This window comes from Ruditapes philippinarum, unplaced genomic scaffold (genome assembly GCF_026571515.1).
Source record: "Ruditapes philippinarum isolate M1 unplaced genomic scaffold, ASM2657151v2 ctg1053_1_1_1_1, whole genome shotgun sequence".
Classification (NCBI taxonomy): domain Eukaryota; kingdom Metazoa; phylum Mollusca; class Bivalvia; order Venerida; family Veneridae; genus Ruditapes; species Ruditapes philippinarum.
Window position 1 is genome coordinate 156952 of NW_026864971.1, and position 27108 is coordinate 184059.

At 31.9% G+C, this 27108-nt stretch overlaps 2 protein-coding genes and 1 long non-coding RNA gene across 3 annotated transcripts in view; 2 read left to right on the forward strand and 1 right to left on the reverse strand.

The window, feature by feature from the left end:
* LOC132727451 (epidermal growth factor receptor kinase substrate 8-like) overlaps window positions 1-27108 on the reverse strand; it is a 101452-nt gene that overhangs the window by 53984 nt on the left and 20360 nt on the right. Inside the window, exons 4-8 of the mRNA XM_060712980.1 lie at window positions 21946-22062; window positions 4694-4734; window positions 2600-2686; window positions 1302-1429; window positions 175-342 (exon numbers count right to left, since the gene is read on the reverse strand). Of these exons, the coding sequence (XP_060568963.1) occupies window positions 175-342; window positions 1302-1429; window positions 2600-2686; window positions 4694-4734; window positions 21946-22062 (541 nt within the window). The remainder of the gene's footprint in view (window positions 1-174; window positions 343-1301; window positions 1430-2599; window positions 2687-4693; window positions 4735-21945; window positions 22063-27108) is intronic.
* On the forward strand, window positions 15750-17185 carry LOC132727454 (uncharacterized). Its single transcript, XR_009625350.1, has 3 exons — window positions 15750-16431; window positions 16767-16849; window positions 17157-17185. It is a non-coding gene; the product is annotated as an uncharacterized LOC132727454 (long non-coding RNA).
* Window positions 25980-26813, forward strand: LOC132727456 (zinc finger protein 862-like). The gene is made up of 2 exons (XM_060712983.1): window positions 25980-26244; window positions 26452-26813. The coding sequence occupies exons 1-2, from the start codon at window positions 26063-26065 to the stop codon at window positions 26624-26626; spliced, it is 357 nt and encodes a 118-aa protein (XP_060568966.1). The 5' UTR covers window positions 25980-26062; the 3' UTR covers window positions 26627-26813.

Consider the following 27108-nt stretch of genomic DNA (forward strand, 5'->3'; position numbering starts at 1 on the left):
ATCAATTGTCTGTATTGCCCAGGTTGACCCATTGCCTGCACCAACAAGTGGAAATTTCAAGAATTTACCATATAAATATCATATAGACAAGTTAATAAATGCTTCAGATAAAAACTGACAAGATAGTCAAAATCAGATATGGCGGGTCCTGCAGTTATAAAGGAGAAAACTTACTGGTGCATTGACACTCTGAAATATGTGCATATCCGACGGGCCGTTTTTCCGTCTCGGATCATCGATGATCGTGAATAATACCAAATTGTTGTATGTTTCCCTCTTGTCATTCTTTAACACGGCTGTAGGTTCGTGTACACCTGATAACGGAAATCTCTCCAACTCATCCTGAAAAAAAAATATAAATATATATATATTTAATCTTTTACATTTTTGATTAATGTTTAAAGAAGCTCCACCAAGGTTTTTTAACATGACGGGGTTGGCGATAATTTTCCAAGATAATTGTTCTGTTTGATGTAGTTCTATACGAAAAACTTGTGTCCAAAGTTTCAGATAATTCGTTCTGTCCGTTTTTCCAGAATAATAATTCTAATTGTGAAAACTGACCCAACCCTTTTCACTCAAAATCAGGCTAAGAATAGCACAAAAGTATGATTTTCAATTTATTTCTGAGTACATTTCCCAATTATCTTTTGCATATGTTTCTGTTAATAAATGCCCCAGTTGATCTATGTAAGAAATTCAAAATTTATGTTTTTAGGCTTTCAGACCTCAGTGGAGTTTCTTTAAGTAATTGCACCCCTATCGTCCATTTTTCTAATTTGTTTGTATATTTCCAGGTTTACTAACAGAATATGAATTTTGCAGTTGCCCTTAACATTTGACCTTTGGAATACCATTTCACGGCTCTTTAGACCGAGTTTCAAGGCCACTTAAACTTTTTCCTTCCCCTATAAGTGAACAGTTCTATGCCATAATGCCATAACCAACTCCCCTGCTATATGAAATTCGATATCAAACTTCTAATGAGAACAGCAAAAAGAAGCTTTACACCATCACAGTCCCCTATTTGGTGCCAAATGTCACAGGGTGCAAAAAACCTGTGACCTCAGAATAGCATTCTGTAGTTTTACTGATTGAGCTTGCTGCTCGCACATTTTCTTCCTAATAAGAGCACAGTTCCATACAGGGAAATGTATAAAATAGTTACACATGTGAATATCACTGTCACTTTTACATGGAATTATATTCGAATTTTACTTTTTGCACTATTTTTGCTTTCCTTTGGATGAAGTTCAAATTTAAAATATTCAAAAAATAATTCTTGGAAGACAAGCACATACCCCATTTCCTTTGTCAATGACAACAATATTTCTTCGTTCCACGACAAGCATACATCGCATTGTCCAAATTCCTGTGGAACTTTCCATCTGTTTAAGTTTTGTGAGGCCATCTTCAGGATGAGTAGTACCTGTAAAAAGTTAAAGGTCAAAGGTTAAGGTCAAACTCAGGGCAAGGTCAATCTCAAGTCAAGGTCAAAATGAGGTAAAGGTCAGCTTGAGTATTTTATTCCTTGCAATTCAAGCAATCAGACCAAAATGTCCACTTGTTTGTTTTGATAAAATGATCGAATTAATGATCATATTATATTTTACATTTATCTGGGGAATGATTTAATCAGAGTCTGAAGACGATGGCAATATTTCTCATGCTTTACCTCGGCTCAAATCAAAATAACTAACTAATTTCAGATTGTTCCAGGCCACACTGTATATGTGCATGGAACTCAATCTCAGACATATTATTGGCAATGAGTTGTCTCTAAGTATTCCTGTATTTTGCAAAGATATAGTAGAATGTTAAGACAGATTGCACATTTGACCTATGTATTTTATATCAGTACTTCTTATAAACTTCTAAGGTTTGTACATAAAACATTTATATCGTGGAATGGAGGATATATGGCAGTCTTAAAACCTTACACACACTATAAATTTTAAACTGTTCAGATTTTTTTTTTTTGCAACCTTGACATTCATTTGATAAACGATACTCCTCTTCAGTTGTCTAAGAAGGCAGGTTATCTCTGAATATTGTATAGAAGGTTATGTACTAGGGCAATGCATGATTAACACTAGATCAACAAAAGAATGCCAGTTGTTGTTTTTTTTCAAGTATATTGTTCAACACAGAATTTTAAATTCAAATTCAATGCATGTAGATTAATATCTTAGGTTATAAGTTATATAAGTGCTTTTTGGCAGTCAAATTATTTTTCTAACTTTACTGGTAGAGTAATTTGCCTCAGACAGCATTATGTTTGAACTATAGCGAAGTTCAAAAGGATCCCAAACTTGTCTCCATAAGCATTCCTTTTTACCAAGTTGATCATTCTACTGTGAGTATTGTCTGGAACCATTAAAATGACGGATTGACAGTTCACTTCTATATTACGCCAAAAAAATTTTGCATGTGGTGGTATAATAATTCAACATCCGTGGATGAATAATTTCTCATCCCTTAGTCGATTGGTCAGTAACTTTAACCAAATTTCGACACTGCATATAAAACTTTTTGCCAATGTACAAAAGAGCCCATAACCAATTTTTTGTATAAAAAGTGGATATATTTATTTATTTACCTGATTTACTTGTGTATGTAGCTAAATGGTCAACCTCAAACATTGGGCCGCTACTGTCCTGCATTCCCATATCAAAACTGTTCTGTTCTGTAAATATAAACATATATAAACATATTACATAATTCATCCCCATTCTTCACCTAGGATAGTAAATAAAATTTTAACTTTTTTTCTATAAATTAATAAATAAATAGCATTTCCAGACCTCAACAGCTATGTATTTTAATAAGTTAGATCTAATGGATATAAAGTAAGGGAATTTTGTAAAGTCATTGGATATTTTATTAAAGTGACATAATGCTAATTTTTTCATTGTACATGTTGTAAAGTTAAGCTGAATTGATGATCTATTTTCTATAAAGATAATGGCTGTAAGTATAATAGTGATTGACCAACAGTTGATATTGGAAAATATTTAAAATAAAATATATAAACCTGCCTAAAATATAAAAAGACTGCCCTACTCTATTTATAAATCGAAAGTCACATGTAAATATATGTTATCCGGAACTCAGAAAATTTTGGTTTTTCCCAGCTTATCCGTAGGTACATTCAAACTTTTATCGATATAGCTTTACGGTGCTCTATTTGTCACAATAGATTAGTCAACCTGCTTATTTTCGAAGCTGTAACTCAGTAAAAGTTTGTTTGAACCTACGGATTAGCTGGGGAAAAAACAAATATTCTTAATTCCGGAGTAAGTATATTTCTAATGGATATTTACAGAAATTACCTTCGGCTATGTGAGTTATTTATTGTTCATGTGATTAATGTAATCTTATTTTGACCTTCACCTATTCACTCACTATAAAACCCTTTGATGGGAATATTATTATGTCACTTTATGTCACTTTAACATTATTGAACACAGCATGGAATTACCATATCATGTAACTCTGTGGGCCATTTGTCACATTATGTAATGGGAATTAAAGGATCTCAATGCAAAATTGAAATAAAATTATAATTTCTACAAATTCATAAGTGTGGGAAAATAAATTTTAATTCAAAATCATAAGGCGTGACTTGTATTTCTAGCAAAATTTGTAAAGATCAGGTTGTTTACTGATATTCAGATATAAAATGCATTCATGGAATAATTTTTGTGGAAATTTGTCTTGACTTTCAGTGTAGGTTTATTAAATTTGTGGTAATTATCTGTCTTGTTTTTTTTTATATAGTATAATTATGCAAGTACACTATCTTGCCTTAATTTCTTTAATGGACTTGTCCATTGCTATGAACTTGAAACAGTCCATTGTTTATGTGTGGGATATCAATAACCTATGTATCGGTTTTGTTTTTACACTTACTTTCCTTAATTTTTATAATGGACTTGTCTTGCTATGAACTTGGACCAGTCCACTGTTGAAGTGAGGGATATCGATTTCAAAATTCTATCATTGCAGAGCCTAGGTATATAGGCAGGACCGTACAAATTTTCAGACTAGTCTGGCTTATTATTAGTCACCATACTTCAGTTCCATGATGCTTTTTTCCAGTCCTTAAGTGTTGAAGACTGAATACTGCTAAAGCAAGTGCTTAGGTGGGCACTAGATCTAACACTATTTACTATCTTTCATAAACAGACTGTATTGTTCACTTTTTATATTTTTCATTGCTTCCAAGGATCTAATACTCCAGAATGGTTGCCATTACCACTCTAAAAGTCAATTGGGGCTTATCACAATCAACAAAGCCACTACTTCGACTTAGCAATTTTTTACATTTTTCCTACAAAATACACCATATTATAAAACTGTGATATCTTTCTTATCTAAATCTAATTTACATGTATGTCATAAAGCAATATTATGCTCATAAAAAGTTGCGGATAAATTTCACAATAAAGCCTGGCTTAAATTGCAAAAAAAAATAAAAACACTACTGAACATGTAAGGCAAATCTTTGAGTCGAGCTGACCTGGTTTTGGGGATTTTTTTAAGATTCAAACGTAATATTGGAATTACACAATGTACTTAAAAATTCTGTCAGCTGTGAAAAGGCATTTTTCCGACCTTCATAAATGATTTCATGCAAACAAAATCTGTATTTTTGACTAAAAAGTAAAATTTCACAAAATATAAATCTTACCTATATCATCTACACCATTATGTCTTCTGTAACCTTGGTCCCTGAAACGACACAAAAAACAACACTTATATTATCTATATAGCATCCTTTATTGACAGTATTTTATACCATTTTTATTACCATTTCAAAGTTACCAGGCATAATGTCAATTTCATTGTTATTTAACTGCTATTGTGTCATCTTCTGAAAAAAATAACTATCCCCTTTTTTACCCAGAATAAAAAATGCATCAGTCATGTATAAGACGGAGAAAAAAATACTTAATAAAGCCACTGTACTTTAATAAGGTGCATACAAGTTTATAATAGTAACAGACAAAAATTAATACAGATATGTGACAATGTAACAAACAAATATTAATACAGATATGTGACAATGTAACAAACAAATATCAATACAGATATGTGACACTGTAACATATGTAACAGACAAATATTAATACAGATATGTGGCACTGTAACAGACAAATATCAATACAGATATGTGACAATGTAACAAACAAATATTAATACAGATATGTGACACTGTAACAAACAAATATCAATACAGATATGTGACAATATAACATATGTAACCTTTTTACCCAGAATAAATGCTCAGCACGTATAAGAGTAGACAAACAACCAACTTAATAAGCGCGTATTTATAGTGGATACAAGTTCATGAGAGGCTGTTCCTGGAATTTGTTAAAATTTTAATGTATTGTAGTGATGCCACTGTAACATACAAATATTAATACAGATATGTGACACTGTAACAGACAAATATTAATACAGATATGTGACACTGTAACAGACAAATATTAATACAGATATGTGACACTGTAACAAACAAATATTAATACAGATATGTGACACTGTAACAAACAAATATTAATACAGATATGTGACACTGTAACAGACAAATATCAATACAGATATGTGACAATGTAACAAACAAATATTAATACAGATATGTGACACTGTAACAAACAAATATTAATACAGATATGTGACACTGTGACAGACAAATATTAATACAGATATGTGACACTATGTAACAAACAAATATTAATACAGATATGTGACACTGTAACAGACAAAATATAATACAGATATGTGACACTGTAACAGACAAATATTAATACAGATATGTGACACTGTAACAGACAAATATTAATACAGATATGTGACACTGTAACAGACAAATATTAATACAGATATGTGACACTGTAACAAACAAATATTAATACAGATATGTGACACTGTAACAAACAAATATTAATACAGATATGTGACACTGTGACAGGCAAATATTAATACATATATGTGATACTATGACAGACAAATATTAATACAGATATGTGACACTGTAACAGACAAATATTAATACAGATATGTGACACTGTAACAGACAAATATTAATACAGATATGTGACACTGTAACAGACAAATATTAATACAGATATGTGACACTGTGACAGACAAATATTAATACAGATATGTGACACTGTAACAGACAAATATTAATACAGATATGTGACACTGTAAGAGACAAATATTAATACAGATATGTGACACTGTAAGAGACAAATATTAATACAGATATGTGACACTGTAACAGACAAATATTAATACAGATATGTGACACTGTAACAGACAAATATTAATACAGATATGTGACACTGTAAGAGACAAATATTAATACAGATATGTGACACGTAACAGACAAATATTAATACAGATATGTGACACTGTAACAGACAAATATTAATACAGATATGTGACACTGTAACAGACAAATATTAATACAGATATGTGACACCGTAACAGACAAATATTAATACAGATATGTGACACCTGTAACAGACAAATATTAATACAGATATGTGACACTGTAAGAGACAAATATTAATACAGATATGTGACACTGTAACAGACAAATATTAATACAGATATGTGACACTGTAACAGACAAATATTAATACAGATATGTGACACTGTAACAGACAAATATTAATACAGATATGTGACACTGTAACAGACAAATATTAATACAGATATGTGACACTGTAACAGACAAATATTAATACAAATATGTGACACCGTAACAGACAAATATTAATACAGATATGTGACACTGTAACAGACAAATATCAATACAGATATGTGACACTATAACAAACACATATATGAAATTCTTACAAACATATATAACCCTAACCCTATGCCAGTTTGACTATCATAAATTGTCCTATTCAATAAATATTTGAGACATTCTTGGAAATTAATTTGCTCTTAAAAGTACCCAAGTACCTAACAAAAATGTTAAATAAAATCAAGATGTCATTATCAGTTTGCATAACCCACATGCAACCCATCTCTAACCACAAATATCTCTCACTGGTTTCAGTACAATACAGACTTAACTCGATTCAACTTTCAGAACACTTTAACTTTCAAACCTTCATGTCACCTTTCAGTAGCAGTTGGAAACATAATACTAGGATGAATTTGTAAACATCAGGCATTTGATCGCAACAATGACGTAACTCGTTCTTTAAATCAGTCTAGTTAAACCCATTTTGTACTATCACCCTCGGCATATTTTATTCATACATTGTCATGCTAACCTTTAACAATGAATTCATCATGTTTTATAAACATATAAAATATATGTATAAATCATGTTTTTTTTCTTTGAAATATAACACAGTCTGGCTATAAAGCATAACTGTAATAAAATACCAATAATAAAACCAAGAGTTTCACTTTGTTTTTAAAGGGAGGTAATAGAAGTTTTTAATCACCTGAAAAACGGCACATAGAATAATTTTACTTGAGGGAAAAAAAACCAAGTTACAGTAAGTTTTTTAATAACTATAGGTATCTAAAATATTGTTCATGTATTCACTTATCTTTAACATTAATACTTAATAATAATTTCTTTTACATGCTCTTTTTAAGGACAGATTGTATTTTTTTTTAATTATCTCCCTTTTAATGAAATAACCATTGTGCATGTCATTTATTTCTTATGACTTCAACATTCTGATTCCCTTAAAAAAAACCCAACACATCCATGTATATGAAATATCCAACTTGAAATACAAATGTCAGGTTACAGCAAATAATGAAGCCTATATTATATATATAACACTTAAAAGAACACTTAAAAGCTTGACCAACTAAGATATTCAGCCAACCCTAGCTACGTTATGTTCAGTTCTATCAATTTCATGACTCAGTATCACTTCTATTATTGAATCGCTCCGTCACTATAGCACTTTATCATTTTGACATCTCGTACTTTTCTTTACTATAATCAAACCATTATTATTGTACAACAAGTTAACAGTTAATGTAAAGTATAATTATGTACGATTAAATGACAAAATTAAATTGTTGCTAATTATAATACGCCTCTATGCATGTTTAATTAACAAATTAGCATAACTATGTTTGTTATTTGTCTAGTGTACAACACAACTGGTTATAAAATTTCATTCTCTGCATTATAACCCTCGACATAAGCAGTCCAGTTAGCTCAATAGGTAGAGCGTTAGACTGTGAATCAGGTGACCCAAGTTCGATTCCATGTACAGAAAATTCAGTTCCTTGCGAAAGTGAAGGCAATTAGTACTGGTAAACTGCTTGACAGCGGTAAATTAAATGTGGCTTATTGCCGTGATCCATAGTGAAAACTACCAATACCACAACCACCTTAACCATCGGCCTGTGGGCAGCAACTGACTATTTTCATGCGATCAGTGCAGACTATGATCAGCCAGAACATCTGTGCTGTCTCATCATGGTCTGAACTGTTTGCTATTCAGTCTGTACATATTTTAAAAATTTCCGGAAATTTTTTTTATTGTCCATACTGAAAGATATACAAACAAGTTCAATAAAGATTTATAGCTGAGCTTTCAGACTGGCATTATCCTCTGTTATTAAATTTCAGGGACTTCAATAACCAAACAACTAAAAATTAAGCAGACTGTCTCTTAATACAGTAAGGAAATATTGAGCAGCACTCTGAATATTAAAAGGGAAACCAAATTTTGAAGAATTTTGAAGAAATTGACATTCTTAGTCTTAATACACTTAATACACCCTTAAACTGTATAATTAACTTGCCCTGCTTTAAATTTGGAACAGTCCATTCAAAGATTTTAGGGATTTCAATTTCAAATATACCAAAAAAGAGCTACTAACAGTTTACCACCTGGTCAAACTGCACAGATGTGTAGGCTGGCCTGGTCCTAAAACTCAGGTGGCAAAAGCTTATCCTTTTTGGTTCTTGCACAGTTTAGGACTTACAGCATCAACTTAAGTCATAACAAGCATTTCTTATTATTTTCTTAATGATTTATTTATACAAATAAAAATAATAATCTAGGTCAGTCAGCTAATACCCTCCAATATTAACACGTCCTTAATCCTTCTAAATCAAGAAAAAGAAGTACGTATAATTGTATTTAGCTTAAAACGCTGTGCAGTACAAAAGTTACAATCAACGTTGTAACATTACTATTCGAACATAACTTTGCTTTTCCTTATGCAGTGCCTAAGCGTTAAATCTCCGTCCATTAAAATTTCACGATAAAAATCTTTAATATACATGTAACATCTGTCAGTAAATACCTGAATAATATTTTACCTGTTGCCTCGTCACGAAATTTAAAACAATCCGTCTGGAGTCACTGAACCAAAAATCACAAAACTTATTTTAATCGGACAGAATGTATTAAAACAAATTCGAGAAATGCATTTAAAAACCGCATAAAATAACGTAAATATGAAACTACGTTACCACTACAGTATCTCCATCATTCACGCTGTCCCGCATATGTATATATATAAAAGGTATTTCATTAATATGACCTTCTTTACACACCTGAATTGTTTACTGAACCAACCGTTTTATTTATATATAATTCTATACAAACTGTTTACAATAGATGGTGAAAAAAAGAATGATTGAACTTGATCTAAATTATTGTTATACTACTTCTTTAAATACACCAATACCCCTACATGACACTTGATATCATTTGGGATGCAACACGTTTTGGTTGTTTTTACATTCATTTGAACAATAACGTATTGAAAATGCCAGTCGACAAAACCGGCTTTTTTTCCAGGATTTCAAATCATACTGACACTACAACTTTACATTATGACATTACTGGCGGAAAAAGACCAAAGGTGCCTTTATATTTATTACTTATTATTTCAGGTGCAAAAAAGCACTGACTTTAGACTATCAACTTTAATGAAAGTCCCTTGCATGATTTAAACCCATAACCATAACATAGAAGTGGTTCAAAGTAAGAGGAAGCCTAACCAATTGTCAAAAACCATTAAATTTTATCATTTTTAAGGAAGAATTTTCAAATATGAAGTGACTGAATAGCGAACAACGCAGACCATGATCAGAAAGCAGGCCATGATGTGTCGGCTGATGATCTTGGTCTGCACTAGTTGCATGGGTTGTATCAGTTGCCATCAGCACGGTTAATACTGGCATGCATCAGCGAGAGGCAAGTTTCTTGGCCACATAATTGAATAATACATGTTAAATCTTTAGAGACCTTAACCACATGCACTTATATATCACACATAAACTTCAAAAGTAATTTTTTTAAAACTGCTTTTATTGTGCTGGGTCCATGTGACATTTACCGGTACCACTTTTTATTCATTTACATATAACACACCATTTCTTTGGTGTAATAGACTGAATCTCTTATGTTTTGAAATTCTTCGGCCTTTTCATGAATGACAAGTTTTAGCTTTGTAAAATTTTCATAATCAAAAGCCACACTGAACTGATCCTTGATTAACAACAGATTAAAACGACTAGGAATTTCACAATCAAATTTATCACCTGAGTCATGGTGTGGGTGTTGGGCGGTTTCTCTATTGTATAGAAAATATGAAAGATCAAAATGTAGTATTTTGCATTGATGGGTGGAGTTTAGAAAAAAAATCTATAATTAGAAAACGAACAGCTTTTGACACGCCTAATGATCTATATACATTAAAAGTTTTGTAAAATACTGAATACAGACCACATTAGCAAACATTTAACAGTGTTAGTATATTTAATGCCAGTTTGCTTTATTCTCAACAAATTACCATGCAATTATGTAACCATGTAACTTTACCATGTAACTGATTTAAGTAATTACCATGGAATTATACTTTGTAATTGGATTAACAATTAATTACAATGTTATATTACCATGTAATTGATTTCTAATTACATGTAATTACCATGTAGATTTACTATGTAAATGTAATACAAATAATTACCAAGTAATATTAATTACCATGTTATTGTATTACAAATTAATACCCATGTAACTTTGACCATGCCATGTTATTGGAATACAATTAATTACCATTTAGTTTTACCATTTATTTGTGAAAGGTCTTGTTTATTTTATTGTCACCCCTACTGAAAGGGCCAGCTATTTCTGACTTATGAGACACCTTTTTGCTTGCATACCATGTACCTCCCAACTCCTACCACTACGCCAGGTGGATAAAAATCGGTAACCATTCATTTTAACTACCTCGCAGCCCACGAAGCCGCCATTTCAGAAAGATTCCCATGAGAAACATTCATGCTTCAATTTACGCTCCCCGTAGGGCTCAAACCTTCAACTCTCCATCCAAATGGTGGACACCTTAACCACTAGGCCAATGGTACCAGTTATTTGTATTAAAATTAATTACCATACAGTTTTACCATGTAACTGATTAACAAGTTAATAACCATGTAATTTTACCATGTCATATCATTGCAAACTGCAATTTTTTCACCAGCAAAATAAATGAACATAATCTAAATATTACTTTTTAATTAACAAGTATAATGCTGTACCTGTGCACCCACAATTGAAAACTGAAAAAATTTTCAATATCAGATAATTATTAACTTCTTAGAGTTTTAATAAGCTTTTTTTCATGTCAAAATGTTTCTTTATCTTTTTTTGTCAAAATTTTTTAAATAATTTTATGTATTTGAGTAATTAGCGGTTTAACATTACGCGAATCAGGCGATCACAAAAATTAAAGACTACCTGTATTTTGTCATGAATAACTGTTAAATAAAATATAGGGAGAAAATGAAACCACAAGGCTATTATTTAGTACTTAAAAAAAAACATGACCACACTGGTTCTTTCAAAATACACCTTAAATCTATCATTTAAAAATAACCGTGTTTTACCAAACTTTTACGTTACTTTAAACACCTTATTCTAACTAATAAGGGTGGGGTGTTGTCATTTTGTGTACGACCATATCAACCTGTTACTAATGGTCATTCAACTATTTAAATGTCAAGTTTTTATCTTGAATAATTCCAGAACACAAACATTTTATAATAAGAGTTTTACAGAATGGGTTATTTTGGAAAATTTTGGGGGTGGGGAGGTGGGGATGGCTAAAGAATATCTATTTTTTTTTACAAAAATTTATATATGAGTTTTCAAGAATGGGTCATTTTGGAAAAGTTACCGGAGGCTAAAGAATTTTTTTTTACCTTACTACATCAGCCTTGAGTATAATCGTGTCATTAACTCCCTTTTCTATATTATAATTGATCTGCATCGGCATTATGTCACGTATATATATGCGTTTTATTTCCTATATAATATTATATGTTCAACACGACCATGCACGTATATTCCATGTACAATCACATACACGATATTTTCACTCTTTTTCTCACGTCACCGTGTAATATATCCCATAATTAATCATAATCCAGTCTTTTCACGATCTGACATCCCATCCTTACAACTTTTAACTAAACACTAATTCATTGAGGTAAAATAAGGTATATCTTCAAAATATTATGAATATTTTCAACGAGAAACCACAACTAAAGTGAAAATAAAAACTAAAACTGTATTCCAGATAAACGTTAACCCTCCAATCAGAAGAATGCAGAGACGACGCAGTCCTTCTGCGACATTATCATATAAAACATGTAGAACTGCATCGAATATCCACGTAATTGAATAATAGCCGAGCTAATTTTATTTCATGCAACATTACAGTTTCCGCCCCAACAGAGCAAAACTGATTTACCATCTAGTACTATACAATACTACAACCCAATTAACCATATACAAAACAGTTCTTTTTAGGAATAGAGCAACATGATGTTGCAGTAATGTTAAACTTTAGATATATTCAAGGGAAGAATTTGAGACCACTATCTGGTTTTTTTGCGCGGTAATATTACCGCAAAAATAGCATCAATAAAGATTTCCATCTGATGCATCTATGGATATTCTAACAAATATAAACTATCAGTGATATCAAAATAGGCAGTCTTTTGAACAAGAATAATTCTGAGAAATAATTCTTAGCTTCAGTGACCTTGACCTCGGCTGTATTAACTGCAACCTAACAATACTTGGTGACTACACACCAAATATTTCAGTCACTGACAGATTAAATTTCAAGTTCTCATGACTAAAAATAGAAACATCTATATCTAGTCTCAGTGACCTTGACCTCATTTGACCTTAAAACCCATGCAGGCTTAGAAATCCATGTAAAGTCCTCATGACTAAAAATAGAAACATCTATATTTAGTCTCAGTGACCTTGACCTCATTTGACCTTAAAACCCATGCAAGCTTACACAATCCATGTAAATTTCCATGACTTTAAAAGATAGAAACATCTCTATTTAGTAACAGTGACCTTGACCTCATTTGACCTTAAAACCCATGCAAGCTTAGACAATCCATGTAAATTTCAATGACTAAAAATAGAAACATCTAAATTTAGTGACAGTGACCTTGACCTCATTTGACCTTAAAAGCCATGCAAGCTTAGACAATCCATGTAAATTTCCATTACTAAAAATAGAAACATCTATATTTAGTCTCAGTGACCTTGACCTCATTTGACCTTAAAACCCATGCAGGCTTAGAAAATCCATATAAAGTACCCATATCTCTCCAATAGTTGTCGAATGAAGTGTGATTGGCACAAGTTGGCAACTGTTGTGCTTTCCCAAAACATACCCCCATACCCACTACCCTCTTCTCAAATATCCTACTACACTATACTCTCTTTAGGCATAAGCATCTAACATGTTATTAAAACATTATAAAAATGTTATAAAAACTTCTGTTTGGCCTTTCTAAATAAGGACAATTTTACTCATTTCTGAGGCATAATGTGACTTTAAGAATTAATAATAATTTAACAAAGAACATATAATATTTCAACTACCAGAAAACACCAAAACAATACAAAAATATTAAAAACAGTAAATACTTAACTACAAAAAAAAATTTTGACTACAAAGCTTCTGTAAATTAACATGAATCTTTTTGATGCAAAAGCTTTTGAAAATCTTCAGAATTCTTATTCCAAAAGGTGAATGCTGACAAAAATACAACACAGACAATGTCAAGTTCACCTTGAATAAAGCTCAGGTAAAAAGAACTAAATTAAAACATTATTATTACAGAACAATAAGAGTTTTTCTAGCAACAGGCATCTAGTATAAAGAGGGTGCATCAAACTATTCTCAACTATTGTTGTACAAAGTGTATAATATAAACAAACTAAAATCAAACTAATAATCAACAAGTGTTTCAACTAAAATACAACAAAGTGCACACATCTAAGTGTAAAAGACTAATTTTAACTATAAATACGAAAAGAAATGTGTTCTTAGATGTCCAAGTTTCGAACGAGAGACTGCAAATGTCTAAAATTCAAGCTGAAGACTGATCTGTGTAGGATTCAAACTTAAGACCACAGATAGCAGACACAAAATGCTCAACCTAAGGGATCATACTGTCGGTCAACATGGTTGCAACAATTTCATAAGATTGGCGGTTATCTTTGCATTATGGCTACAGAAACTGGCGATTACATTTTACATCCAACAGTGATAATATAAAGTGTCAATAAAGAATGCAGTAGCAGCAAGGTGGATTTGAACACCATTGTCACAGTCTTGTCCTGTCTTAATCAATATATGCATATATCCCGGGTGTAGATTTTCCAGGGTAAGCCTGGAAGAGAGGCTGGTAAACCCTGGAATACTATGGAAAAGCATGGAATTCCATGGAAATTCATGGAAAATTGGTATTTTTTCCATGCTATGTGGACTTTTTTTGTCCAGCCATTTCCAGCATTGCTGGAATAGGCTGGAAATTGCCTGTACAAAATTTTGGCACGGATTCTGGGCGTAAATGGCACGGAATTGGGATGGAATCATTGCTTTCTGGGCGGACTAAGCACGGAAAAGCAAATTCCGTGTCAGTCCGCCCCACACGGAAAACATTTCTGGGCGTAAAACAAGAACCGTTCCGGGCGGAATTTTATTACGGGCGGAATTTTGTACTTGTACATTTTCTTGAGATAGAATGGGGCAGAATTCAGAACTTTGATTTTTCTGTCGGGCCAAATTTCAATCTTAGTCATTTGAGGTGGAATTTTTTTACACTTAGAATTTTTTGTTTGGAAATTTTCACTGAATACTTCATTAAATCAGTACACAAGAATGGAAATTCAACAATTAAAAGAAAATTGGTGAAATAATCGAAGTGTTATTTATATCTGTTATTTAAATAGATTTTGTCAAACATTATTAATTTTCAAGAGCTAAAATCTAATGCAAAATTTTATTTAATTTTCTATATCACATTGCTTATTACATTACTAAAGATACTGAAGTAAAATGTAAATTGTATGCTATTTAATTAAATTACTACATATCTAAATACATGAGTAATTCTTCCCTGCAGTGTGTATCTATAGATTTTTAATTTCTTGGTAGCATTAAAGCAATTAATTGTTAAATAATTTAAGAATGATATTTTAACTTTAATTTATGTTTTAAATGCCATATAAAATAGTACATAATCTACTAGCAAGTTTGTTTGGAAATTTGTAGACATACATCTAGATTATTTACACTTTACTCTGCCACTTATTTTATTATGTTACAATAAACACATATACTAGTATATCAATTATTGCCATTTAGTTTATGATTGTGTACAATAAACACATATATAATCATTATTGCCCATTATATACATGCACAATTAATGTGTTAAATATAATAACCACTGTGTGCTTGATAATTTCTTACAAGTCAGGATAAATAAATACTACAGACACTAAGGTTAAGATCAGATAAGACTAATGATAAACACTTGTGTTTCCCTCTATCTGATGCATGACTAATCTCCTGATGGGGCATTCTGGTATACTGACCAGACTGTTCCATGTGATTATTAAGGTAGTCTGAGCAGTATACATTTCAAAACAATCAGTTAAGAAGGTAATTGACACTTTGATTCTCTTTCAAAAACTTATTATGATTTTCAAATTCTACATTTACTTATCATTTGATATGTTTTTACACTCAATAAATGTAAAAATAAGATGGTGGGACTGTTTTGATATTTTTGGATAATCCCTGTTTCACATAATGATGGACCTGTCCGTCCAGTTAAACTGTTGAACAATTTGAAATCTCAGATATATGGGTCAGCTGCTTATTGAATGCCACCACAAAGGATCTTGCAAAATTTTGGAGATTACATCTTGTTTTTGAATGTTGTGTACATATTTTGGAATTTTCAAAGAAAACATTTATCTAAATGTGACAAGATTGTGGAAATGTTTGGTTGTTGTAAATGAACTAAGAGTGAACTGAGGGAGGAAGATTATACAAAAGAATCATAGTAAAAAGTTTCAGGTAAACAACTTTTAGATACATTTATGCAAAAAAAGGTTATTATAAACAATCAAAATATATTGTGGCAGTAAGCAAAAATTGTTTCTATAAAATAAGGTTGATAATTATAAAGTAATGTTGATAAAACTATTATTCAAACTACATTTACATGCTGTGAATAATTATCTGATTATTAAATCTAGATGTACATGCATGTATTACCAAAATTATTTGTTTAAAGGTCATGGTCCATAGACTGGCCTCTGTCAGCTTATGTTTTACAGTGCTAAATTTCTATAAGATCTCACATGTTATAATATACATACAATTTAAATTATGAGAATATATAATTGCAGACTGGGCCATTGCAGACTGTGAAAATTTGCCAACTTAGTGTTTATAGTATCAGCAATATTTCACTACCTTGGAGTCTGAAAAGGTAATTCCATGTATTTTTAAATATCTGAACAAACCATTTTTAGAGTACAATTGTTTCCCAGATAATGTAAAGATTATCAATTTTGACACCAAAAGTGTAATTACTAAAGTACTCATAATGGGCAATTTTTTACATCATTTGCTTACTGTGAAATGATGTGGCTATAGTATTTTTGAAACTGCATTTGCTTGAGTACAGTGTTTAAACACCCCAGATGAAATATTATAATGGAACACAATTGTATTTTGCCATAGAACAGAATTTGTTTCCATTCTTTTAAAATCAATTGTATTTTTTGTCCTTAAAGGTGAACGCAACTACAAGATGTGCCTATAGTGTTTGCACAGGACGTTATCTGACATAATGAGGAAACATTGTGGTTTTGATAATCAGTTTGAAAGAAAGTTTTGGTTTGTGACAGACAACATAATAGTTGAAATCAAGGTGATCAAAGAAAGCAGCAGTACCTACAAAAGTCATGTACAGATACTTGCACAATAAAAAAGCTGTTTGTGACACTTGAAGTTAATGTAGGATGTATTCTGTATGTAGACAAAAAGGATATCTTTTATTTGTGAAGAAAAACAAACTGTGATAATTTTCATATCTTAACTTGGATTATTGAAATACAATTAGATGTGATTTTAAGAGAATAATCATATAAAAATACATGTGTGTTTACTCATAAGCTTATAGAGAAGTTTACTACATGAATATTGAATTAATTATTACATATAAACTATAGTTTTAGATGCATATCTTTAATTAAGATAGTCTAAATACAATTGTTTAGCCAGTTATTTAATTATCAATGGTCCAAAGTACATGACAAAATGGTCCTCATTAATTAAATTAAATATAATAAAAAAACAACTGTTTATTGAATTTTGCTCTGATTATTCCATGCCAAAATTATGGCCAAAATTCCGTGCCCAGATTCCGTGCCAGTTTTCCGCACGGACATTTTTCCTGCTCATTTACATATTTCGTGCCAAATTCCGTGCCATTTCCACCCAGAATCCGTGCCAAGAGTTCCGTGCCTAAAATTCCGTTCAAAATTCCGCACGGAATTTTTTCCTGCTCATTTACATATTTCGTGCCAAATTCCGTGCCATTTCCGCCCAGAATCCGCCCGTAAAATGAACCCTTATCATATACTAAAAATTTTAAAGGAATTTTAACTTTCTGGGCGTAATCCGTGCCGAAATTCCGCCCCAATTCCGGGCGTAACATTTCGTACAGGTGGCTGGACATTTGTGGTAAAAGCCTGGAAAACCATGGACTTTACTTCTATGTAGCATGGAAAGTGGAACTTAGATTTTTTTGATGCTGGAAATGTGTTAAATTTTCTCTGAGTATGCTGGAAAAAACTTGTAAAAATTACAACAAGAAATCTTACTTTATATATTCAGCACAATATTGTGAATTTACGAAGAAAATATACAATCATCATTTATTTTAATGCAAGTTACTGTAAATGATTTGAAATTTGACACTTAATACTTTTTATGTAGTTGAAAAAGGGTATCTCAGAAAAAATGTCTATGCTAAAGACATAAATGAATTGATTGTTCAAAATACGTATTATTATTTAAATAAATCTACATGAAGTTATGTACAATGAAATAATATCCATTTAATTACAGGCTTTAAGTTTGAACTATAAATTAATTAAAGTCTGTGATTAAATCATTCAGACACTATAATAATCAAGATGGGATTGCATTGCTTGCCATTTTTAAATTCTAAGAATTCATGTTTTTGGATAACAATAAATAAATAAATAAACAAATCAAAACAGTACATGAAAGAATCTCATATATATTCTATATTAAATTGATCAATATTTAGGAAAATAAACACTACATCCACTGAGATTTTACGCTACAAAGATCAGAGCTCTGATAATAAAACTCATTGACCAGCATTTTCTCACCATCTGGGCATGACTAATTTACTCCACTGCATGGTCATTCCAACAGATCAGGCTGTTCCATGTGATTATTTTGGGGAGAGATAACATTATAAATTTCATATGCAGAATGTGTCTAGAAGAGAATTGCAATCTTTTTTGTACAAAAATTTGTAATGATCTTTAAAATTTATATATCTATTAGCTATTTGATATTTTCTTTTATGCTCAAGGAATATAAGTTAAAATGATTAGTAGATTTAAACCCTGCTTTACATAATGAAAGACCTGTCCAGTAACTGTTGTAAATTTTGAATTCTAAGATATCTGGGTCAGCAAAGAGTGCATATTACAGAGGATGTACTTGATATTTTAGCAGTTTTGGAGATATTGTTTTGTTTAAGATTTTAAAGTGTTTAAGTATTGGTATGATAACAATCTGGGACAAGGAGATATACAACAGAATCACGTATTTATAAACCTTAAGTTACATCAATGCAGAAACAGGTTATATATCAAACTATCAACATTTGTAACAAAAGATCAAGGTTGTTTTTATATTTTCAACTTCATGCATTTGTTTTTCTGATAATTGTTTTTAATCTATACATGTATAATCTGTAAAATATAAATTATTCAATGATTTCTTTATAATGTATATTGTTAAAATGACAATTGTTAGTACAGATCTTTTTCATTTCCTACAAATAAAACAAATTAAATCAATTTGATTAAAAAGGACTAAATGGTACAATCAGTAGTTTTGTACAGCTGAACAGGGTCATCATAATCATTTGTTATTTTACATGTATGTGTTGTGTTTTCAATGGAACAATCTAAAATTACATTTTACATTATACAATTAACTTGCAGGCTGGGACATAAGTGCTGACTGTGAGAATTACCAACAGTGTTTAATAATGATGTGCAGTATTAATCCTGAAAAGGTATATTTTTAAATCTCAATACTTTTTTATTCCATGTCTATTCTTGAAAAAATACATACTGGGTGATAAATTTTGTCACAAATTTACTTAATTCTTATACATGTACAGAGAAATTCTTAAACACTTGTGCACTTTGAAATAAGATATACTGCATTGCTTTAGTATTTTTGAATATGCATAAGCATAGTTAATATTTAATAGTTAATACTGTTGAAACATTAGATTTGATGTTATTAAAAGATACGAAATATAACTGCATAATATTTATATGCAATAAAACATAAGTCATTACCACACCTGTGCTAAATTTATTATGAATTTTATCTTTAAAGGTGAGCACAACCATAAGAAGTTCTAGGAAACACAGGCAGAGGACTGAAAATGGACATCAATAAAAAAAATAGTAATTTAAATAATCAGAAACACTTGAAACAAATTTAAGATTAAAGCAGTTTCTCATTGACAGATTAAGAGCAAAATAATTGCTAAAAGCAAAGTGTTGGATTTATAAGACAACCAGAACCTACCAAACCTGCAGCTGGAAAAAAAATGTTTGTGCTATAGTGAATGTAGGATGTTCTATTCTATATTTGGACTAAAGGATATGTATTAAATTTTGTGAAAGAAATATGTGATCATGTTAAACTAATAAAAATTCCACCCCAAACATTCCTGTGCTGAATTCCGTAAGAGAATTTTACATTTTAAGAACATTCAGGGATGCTGGAATTAGGCTGGATTTTTTTCCATGTTATTCCATCAAGGCTGGACTATTTTCCATGGTAAAAAGTCCAGCCTCTATGGTTGGCAGACACATGGAATACCCTGGAAAAAAATCCATACTTTTGTTCCAATACTCCATGTACATGGAAAAGCATGGAATAAATTCCATGCTTTTCCATGGAAATCATGGAAAATATTCCATGCAGCATGGAAAATGTTCCATGTTTTTTCCCTGTTTTTCCAGCCCATTTTTTCTCAGCTTCAGGCTGGAAAATTTTGTTCCAATACTCCAGCCTCTTATTTTCCATGGAAATCCCTGGAAAAGCATGGACTTTTTACACCCGGGATACCAACACTAAACCAGGCCCAGAGTTTAACTTGACCTGGCCTGACCTTATACTAGTGGTTTATCACCATTACTCCATTAGTTAACACACACTGATAGATATATTACCCAATAACCAATCAATTAGCTTATATATATAATATGAAGGTTGCTCATAAACCTCTGTTTAATGTTATGATTTATGAAAAAAAAAAAATTGCCAGTTTTATGACCAACCCTCAAACTCTTATATTCACAAATGAGGTTTGTTTTTCTTCTTAAAGCAATTAATGTAGAAACAATACTTGTAAAAAGATGTCTCCATAAATTGAACCAGTTATCTTAAAGGGACTCCACTGAGTTTTTTTTTGACATGACAGGACTGGAATTATTTTTCCAATATTTATGTACTATTTGATTTAGGTTAGGACCAATAACTTGCGTGCAAATTTTCAAATCTTTCACTCCAAGCGTTTTTTCCACAATTATCATTTATATTGTGCAAAACGACCCAAAAAATGAAAAATATTGCTAAGCTTTGCACTTAAACCTCACTCAAATTGGGCTAAGAATTGTTTATTGCTAAACTTTGCACTCAAATCTCACTCAAATTTGGCTATGAATTGTAAATTGCAAAGCTTTGCACTCAAATCTCACTCAAATTGGGCTTAGAATTGTAATAAGTTTAATTCTGAATATATTTCTTTATTATCCTCTGCAATTTTTTTCAATTTTAAGTGCTTCACTAATCTTGATCTATGTAAAAATGTCAAACTTTGTTTTTCTACCTCAGTGGAGCTCCTTTTATAACCATTTCATCTGTCCCACCTACAAAACATTTAGTCAAGTTCATATTCCTTTTTGACTAAAAATAAAAAATTAATAAATTCTTTTATAAAATAAGACCCCACTTATAAAAACATTCCGGATGATCTGATCAAAGTTATAAATTTTAGGGATAGTACTGCTCAAGTAAAAATTTACAACAAAAAAAAAGGCAATGTTTTGTTTTTTTTCATTTATATGACATGAATTATCTTGGCTGTTTTTGAACAAACCTCCTTTGTATTATTTCTAAAGTAAAAAAAAACAAAAAAAAAACAAAGAAAAAAGATCCACAGCAAAAGACATCTGAAGAAACCTAGCCAAAAAAAACACCAACACAAAATCACATGTATTAAAATCTCACCCAAAAGCGTAAGAGCGAGCTGTTGGGAGAATTTCCGAGCGTGCCGACCGATCGTAATAACCGGATCGGCTTGTCGGAAAATCACCGGCGTAACTTCGTCCAGGCGATGGATAATTACTGCAAACAATTCATGTGATATGATAATGAAATTTAACATATCTAACAAAGTTGTTTTCTATAAACTATAATAAATAATGTGATATAATAAATTTTACAACATCTCGACACCAGCCTAATTTACACCTGCCTGGTCTTATGTCACAACGACACAGTATAGGTCATATGGTGACTTTCCAGCTTTTCTGGTAGAGGAAGACCCCAGGTGCCTTTCCGTGCATTATTTCAGGCATGAATGGGCAACTCAGTAGAACCAAGAAGTTCTGTATGCTAGCCAGATAGCTTCCTCACATGAAAGAATCCAAAGTCCTCGTCAGGATTCAAACCCACAGCGGTGAGTGCCAAGTGGTTTGAAGTCGTTGACTTTCACCACTTAGTCACAGATGCCCCTAACACCTGCCTTCAATGGCAAACTTGTAATGGGCTTCCTCTAGCTAATAACTATAGCTATAGCTTAATAGTTTATCAAAATAGTTTTGTCATATGTAAAAACTAACTTTCTGAGCTGGATTCAAACTTGCAGACGTGAGTGGTAAAAAGATGAGAAGTAAACAAACTTAACATCTTGGACACTTACAGACCAATCATATTGATATGATTATTGTGTTTGAGACACAGAACTCTGACATAGTCCTGGGGGAATACCTTCACCTCCTGAATTTCTGTAATGGACATGCCCTACTTTGAATTTGGAACATTTGGAGTCCATTATAATTTTAAGGGATATCATGACCAATACCAACACACTAAAGCATATAGTCAGATTGCCTGGATGTACAGGCTGGCCTGGCTCTATACTGGTGGCAAAGACGTGTAGCTTTCGGTTCCAGCAGGTTAAGGGTTAAGAACAATTTTCAAACTTGAAGTACAAAGAGATCTGGAAGAAGGATCAGATCCTTCCCCCCCCCCCCACAGCATTAATTAAATCACAATAAAACAAGCAAATTCGTTGAATTTATATCCCCCGCCGAGTACTGGTTATTATTAACACAACAACTGAAGACATAAGGCTTTATTAATATATTAATCATGGCATTAACTGTAATATTCTTTGAGCTTGAAGCCTTGTACCTTCAAACAAGAAGAAGTTTTCACTATATACATATAAGGTAAATCTATGACCCCCTGGAGTGGGGCCAATTTTGACCCCAGGGCTATAGGTTATATCATATACCAAATATCAAAGCTCTAGGCCTTGTACTTTCAGACAAGATTTTTTTATTTTGCATTTTTGAAACTCCTTTTCTGGCCCTGTGACCTACTTATGCAACAGACCGGAACCATTTGATCAACTTTTGCAGGGGACCACCATAAGATGTTGAAAATTGCAAACATTTTCTAAGTCAAGGACAATAACTCTAAAAATACTAAATAAATCCAGACGAAAATACCCAGGTGCATAACTACACATGCTGATCAACATTCCTGTAAAGTATCATGACTCTAGGTCAAATACTTTTTGAGTTACATGCGACACAAGTTGAAAAATTGCAAAATTTTACTAAGTCAAGGGCAATAACTCTAAAAATAGTAAAAATATCAGGGCTCCAGATAAGATGCGTATACGCGTAAATTACGCATGGAAATAACACGTTTACGCATTCAAAACAAAATTTAAGCGTATGAAAACGCACACAAAAATCAGGTTACGCACTGAACAACATTTCTTTCGCGTAAACGTAACCGAAAGTAAACTCTGATTATTTTATTTTTAATTTCGTCTGAACGCTTTGCAAGCGTCTACCGGTAACTTCCTGTAGTTCCGACCATCATCGGTTGTTTTCGTAAGTATAGTATGGTGGTGGAATTAACTTCGTATAAATGCCTTGCAACGTCTAACGGTTACTTCCTGTAGTTCCGACTATCATCGGTTGTTATCGTATGTATAGTAAGGTAGTGGAATTAACGCAATTTTATAAAAACATCCGGTACAATGTCGCTGTCAAAAGTAAACACGATTGACTCGTATTTTCAGCCGAAAAAAATCGACCCGAAAGTAATTGTTAAGTTTATAATCAATGAAATAATTAGCGCTGCCACGTATGAGCAACAGAAACATGTGTCAGCCTCAGATAAAACGTATGCCGTTTGGAAAGACCTGTTCCCGTGGATTGTCATAAATTCAGAAGACCCGTCACAGGTTAAGCTTAAATGTTCATTATGTATAAAATTTCAAATGAAAAATGCATTTACTACAACTGGTTCTAGCAATATTCAAAAATCAACCGTTGAGCGACACTGCGAATCTGCGGACCACCAGACTGCTACTAAAATGTCATTGAAATTAGAAAGTTCTAAAAAAGATCCTACGCTATTAGATCAAGATTCAGAAGAGATAAAAAACTGTAAATTGTTGGATTCAGACATTTTTTTGATAAGATCGGTTTACTCTCTCATGAAAAATGAATTACCATTTGAAAAACTTGATGCAATTTTGGAACTTCAACGGTTTAAATTCATTAAATATGCCATACAGAAATTTAAGCTGGACTACTATTACAGAAATTCAAAATGTAATTGCTGCTGGTTTAAAGAAAAAAACTTGTTGATAAGATCAATCAGTCTGATTATTTTGCAATCTTAATAGATGAAAGTACTGATATCACTGTTTCCAAGAGACTTTCAATTTGTGTGAGATATGTAGTCCATGGTAGTGCATATACATCTTTTCTTGGTAACTGCGAATTACCAGATGGTAAAGCTCATACTATAACTTTAGCTTTAAGTAATTATTTAAAGGAATGTGATGTTAACTTTTCAAAATGTGTTTCACTTGCAACAGATGGTGCAAGTGTCATGATGGGTAAAAAAGCTGGTGTTGGGGTACAGGTTCAAGCTAAATTTGCCCCATTTGTAATACAAACTCATTGTATAGCACACAGATTAAATTTGGCAGTAACTGACTCTATTAAACAAATTGAACCACTAAAGAAACTGAAAGAAAAATTTGCAAACCTTTACCATTTCATATCTGCATCAGGAAATAGGACATTTGCCTTAAAACAAATGCAGGGGTTGTTAGACGAGCCTAAGCTGTCTGTTAAAGAACCATATTCCATTCGTTGGCTGGGTCTTAAAAATGCTGTTGAAGCCGTCTATGAATCATATGGCGCCATACTTGCAACATTGTCTAGCATGGCCGATGAAAATTCTACAGCTAAAGGTTTATACAAGTACTTTGCTTCATATAAAACGGCATTACTTTTAGCTTTCATGTTGGACGTTCATACTATCCTGGGTGTCCTATGTTGTGAACTGCAGGCAAAGAACCTTATTTTTAGTGATGTTCCTCCCCTAATAGACAGTACTGTGGAGAAGATTGAGTCAATGAAATCAGAAGAGGGTGATGGATTAGTAGAGATGAAAAACAGCATTGTTGTGAAAGATGAAAAGGCCTTTTATAAAGGAGATGAGCTTAAATATTACAGCAAAGATATAGAATCACAGTTTTCAAATGTTAAAAATAATTATTTTAATAACTTGGCCAAAAATATTAAAAGAAGACTAAAAAAGAATGATAGTGACACTTTAATATACTTGAGTCAAGTCTTAGAACCATCAACAGTATGTCATCTTCCTGCTGATACCAGTAAAAGTGCTCTAGAATGTTTGGGAAATCAGTTTGGAGCTGAAAAAACAGTGAAACAAGTGGAAGGAGATCTGATTATAGGTATTTCAAATTGACATTTAACTGATGTAAACTTTTTCTTATTTAAAACAATAAAAACTTAACTGATATAAACATGTTTACTTGCAAGACAACATTGTCCAAAAAAAATAAACCCAAAGTTGATGAATTTATTTTTAAAGAATCTGATATCTAGGACTTGCAAAATATATTATAATGTCACTATATATATATATAATAATATTGCTTCCTGATTTATTTAAATAATAACATATTGCATTTTATATTACAGGGACAACAGAGACTGTCACCCATGTTGAGCCATTATTAGACAAAACAAAACTTGAGAAGGAGTGGAAAGGGGTTTATGGGATGGTAAAAGGCACATATAGGAACATTTCCCTCAGTGACCTGTGCCAAAGATTATGTGTGAAGCACAGTCTGACATATCCAAACATGGCTAAGTTAGCGAAAATAGCCTTATGCATGGAGATTTCAAGCACAGAGTGTGAGCGCTCATTCAGCACTCAAAACAGACTTAAGAGTAAATTAAGGTGGGACATTTATATTAAAGTCTAGACAATCTATCTTTATATTTTGAATTTATGCAGGTGGATCTACTCTAGTATATAATTTTGTTAGTAAACTAAGAAAAGTTTATAAGTAAATATTCTAATTATTTTTAATGCAAATGTACATGATTTTATGCATTCTTGAAAATTGTTCTTGAAGTATATATGTTGTTGTTTATCTCATGGCAGGTCATCACTCAAAGAGATTTCACTTGAATCACTGCTGAGGGTTAGCCTTTATGGAGAGCCAGTCTCAGAGTATGACCCTGTACCAGACACAAGACAGTGGTTGGTCAAGAATCGCAGAAGGAAGCGTCTGATGCAAGATTATAAACCAAGAGAGTCCAAAAAGCAAAAGAAATGACTGACATATCTTGTATTACAACTATGATAATGCAGTAAACATGGAAGCATAATAAATGTTTTACTCTTTTCCATACATTGTAAGGAGTAAAAATACTCCTGCCAAATTTCAGATTTCAAGTTTTACTCATTCACAAAAAAATCAATGAGTAAATACTCATTGCCCTAAAAAATTATCTGGAGCCCTGAATATCCGGACGAAAATACCCAGGTGCACAACTACACATGCTGATCAACATTCCTGTAAAGTATCATGACTCTAGGTCAAATACTTTTTGAGTTACATGCAACACAAGTTGAAAATTGCAAAATTTTACTAAGTCAAGGGCAATAACTCTAAAAATACTAAAAATATCCAGACGAAAATACCCAGGTGCACAACTTCACATGCTGATCAACATTCCCATAAAGTTTCTTTGAATTCCAGCCATTAGTTGCAGAGAAACTACTCCGGAAACGAAATTCGGACGTTTTACTAAGTCA

What these genes read in the sequence shown, in the direction of transcription:
- LOC132727456 (XM_060712983.1), top strand. Translation starts at nt 26,063, where the DNA reads ATGGTAAAAGGCACATATAGGAACATTTCCCTCAGTGACCTGTGCCAA. An exon ending in AGACTTAAGAGTAAATTAAG is followed by an intron (nt 26,245 to 26,451) that starts GTGGGACATTTA and finishes ATCTCATGGCAG; the next exon opens with GTCATCACTCAAAGAGATTT.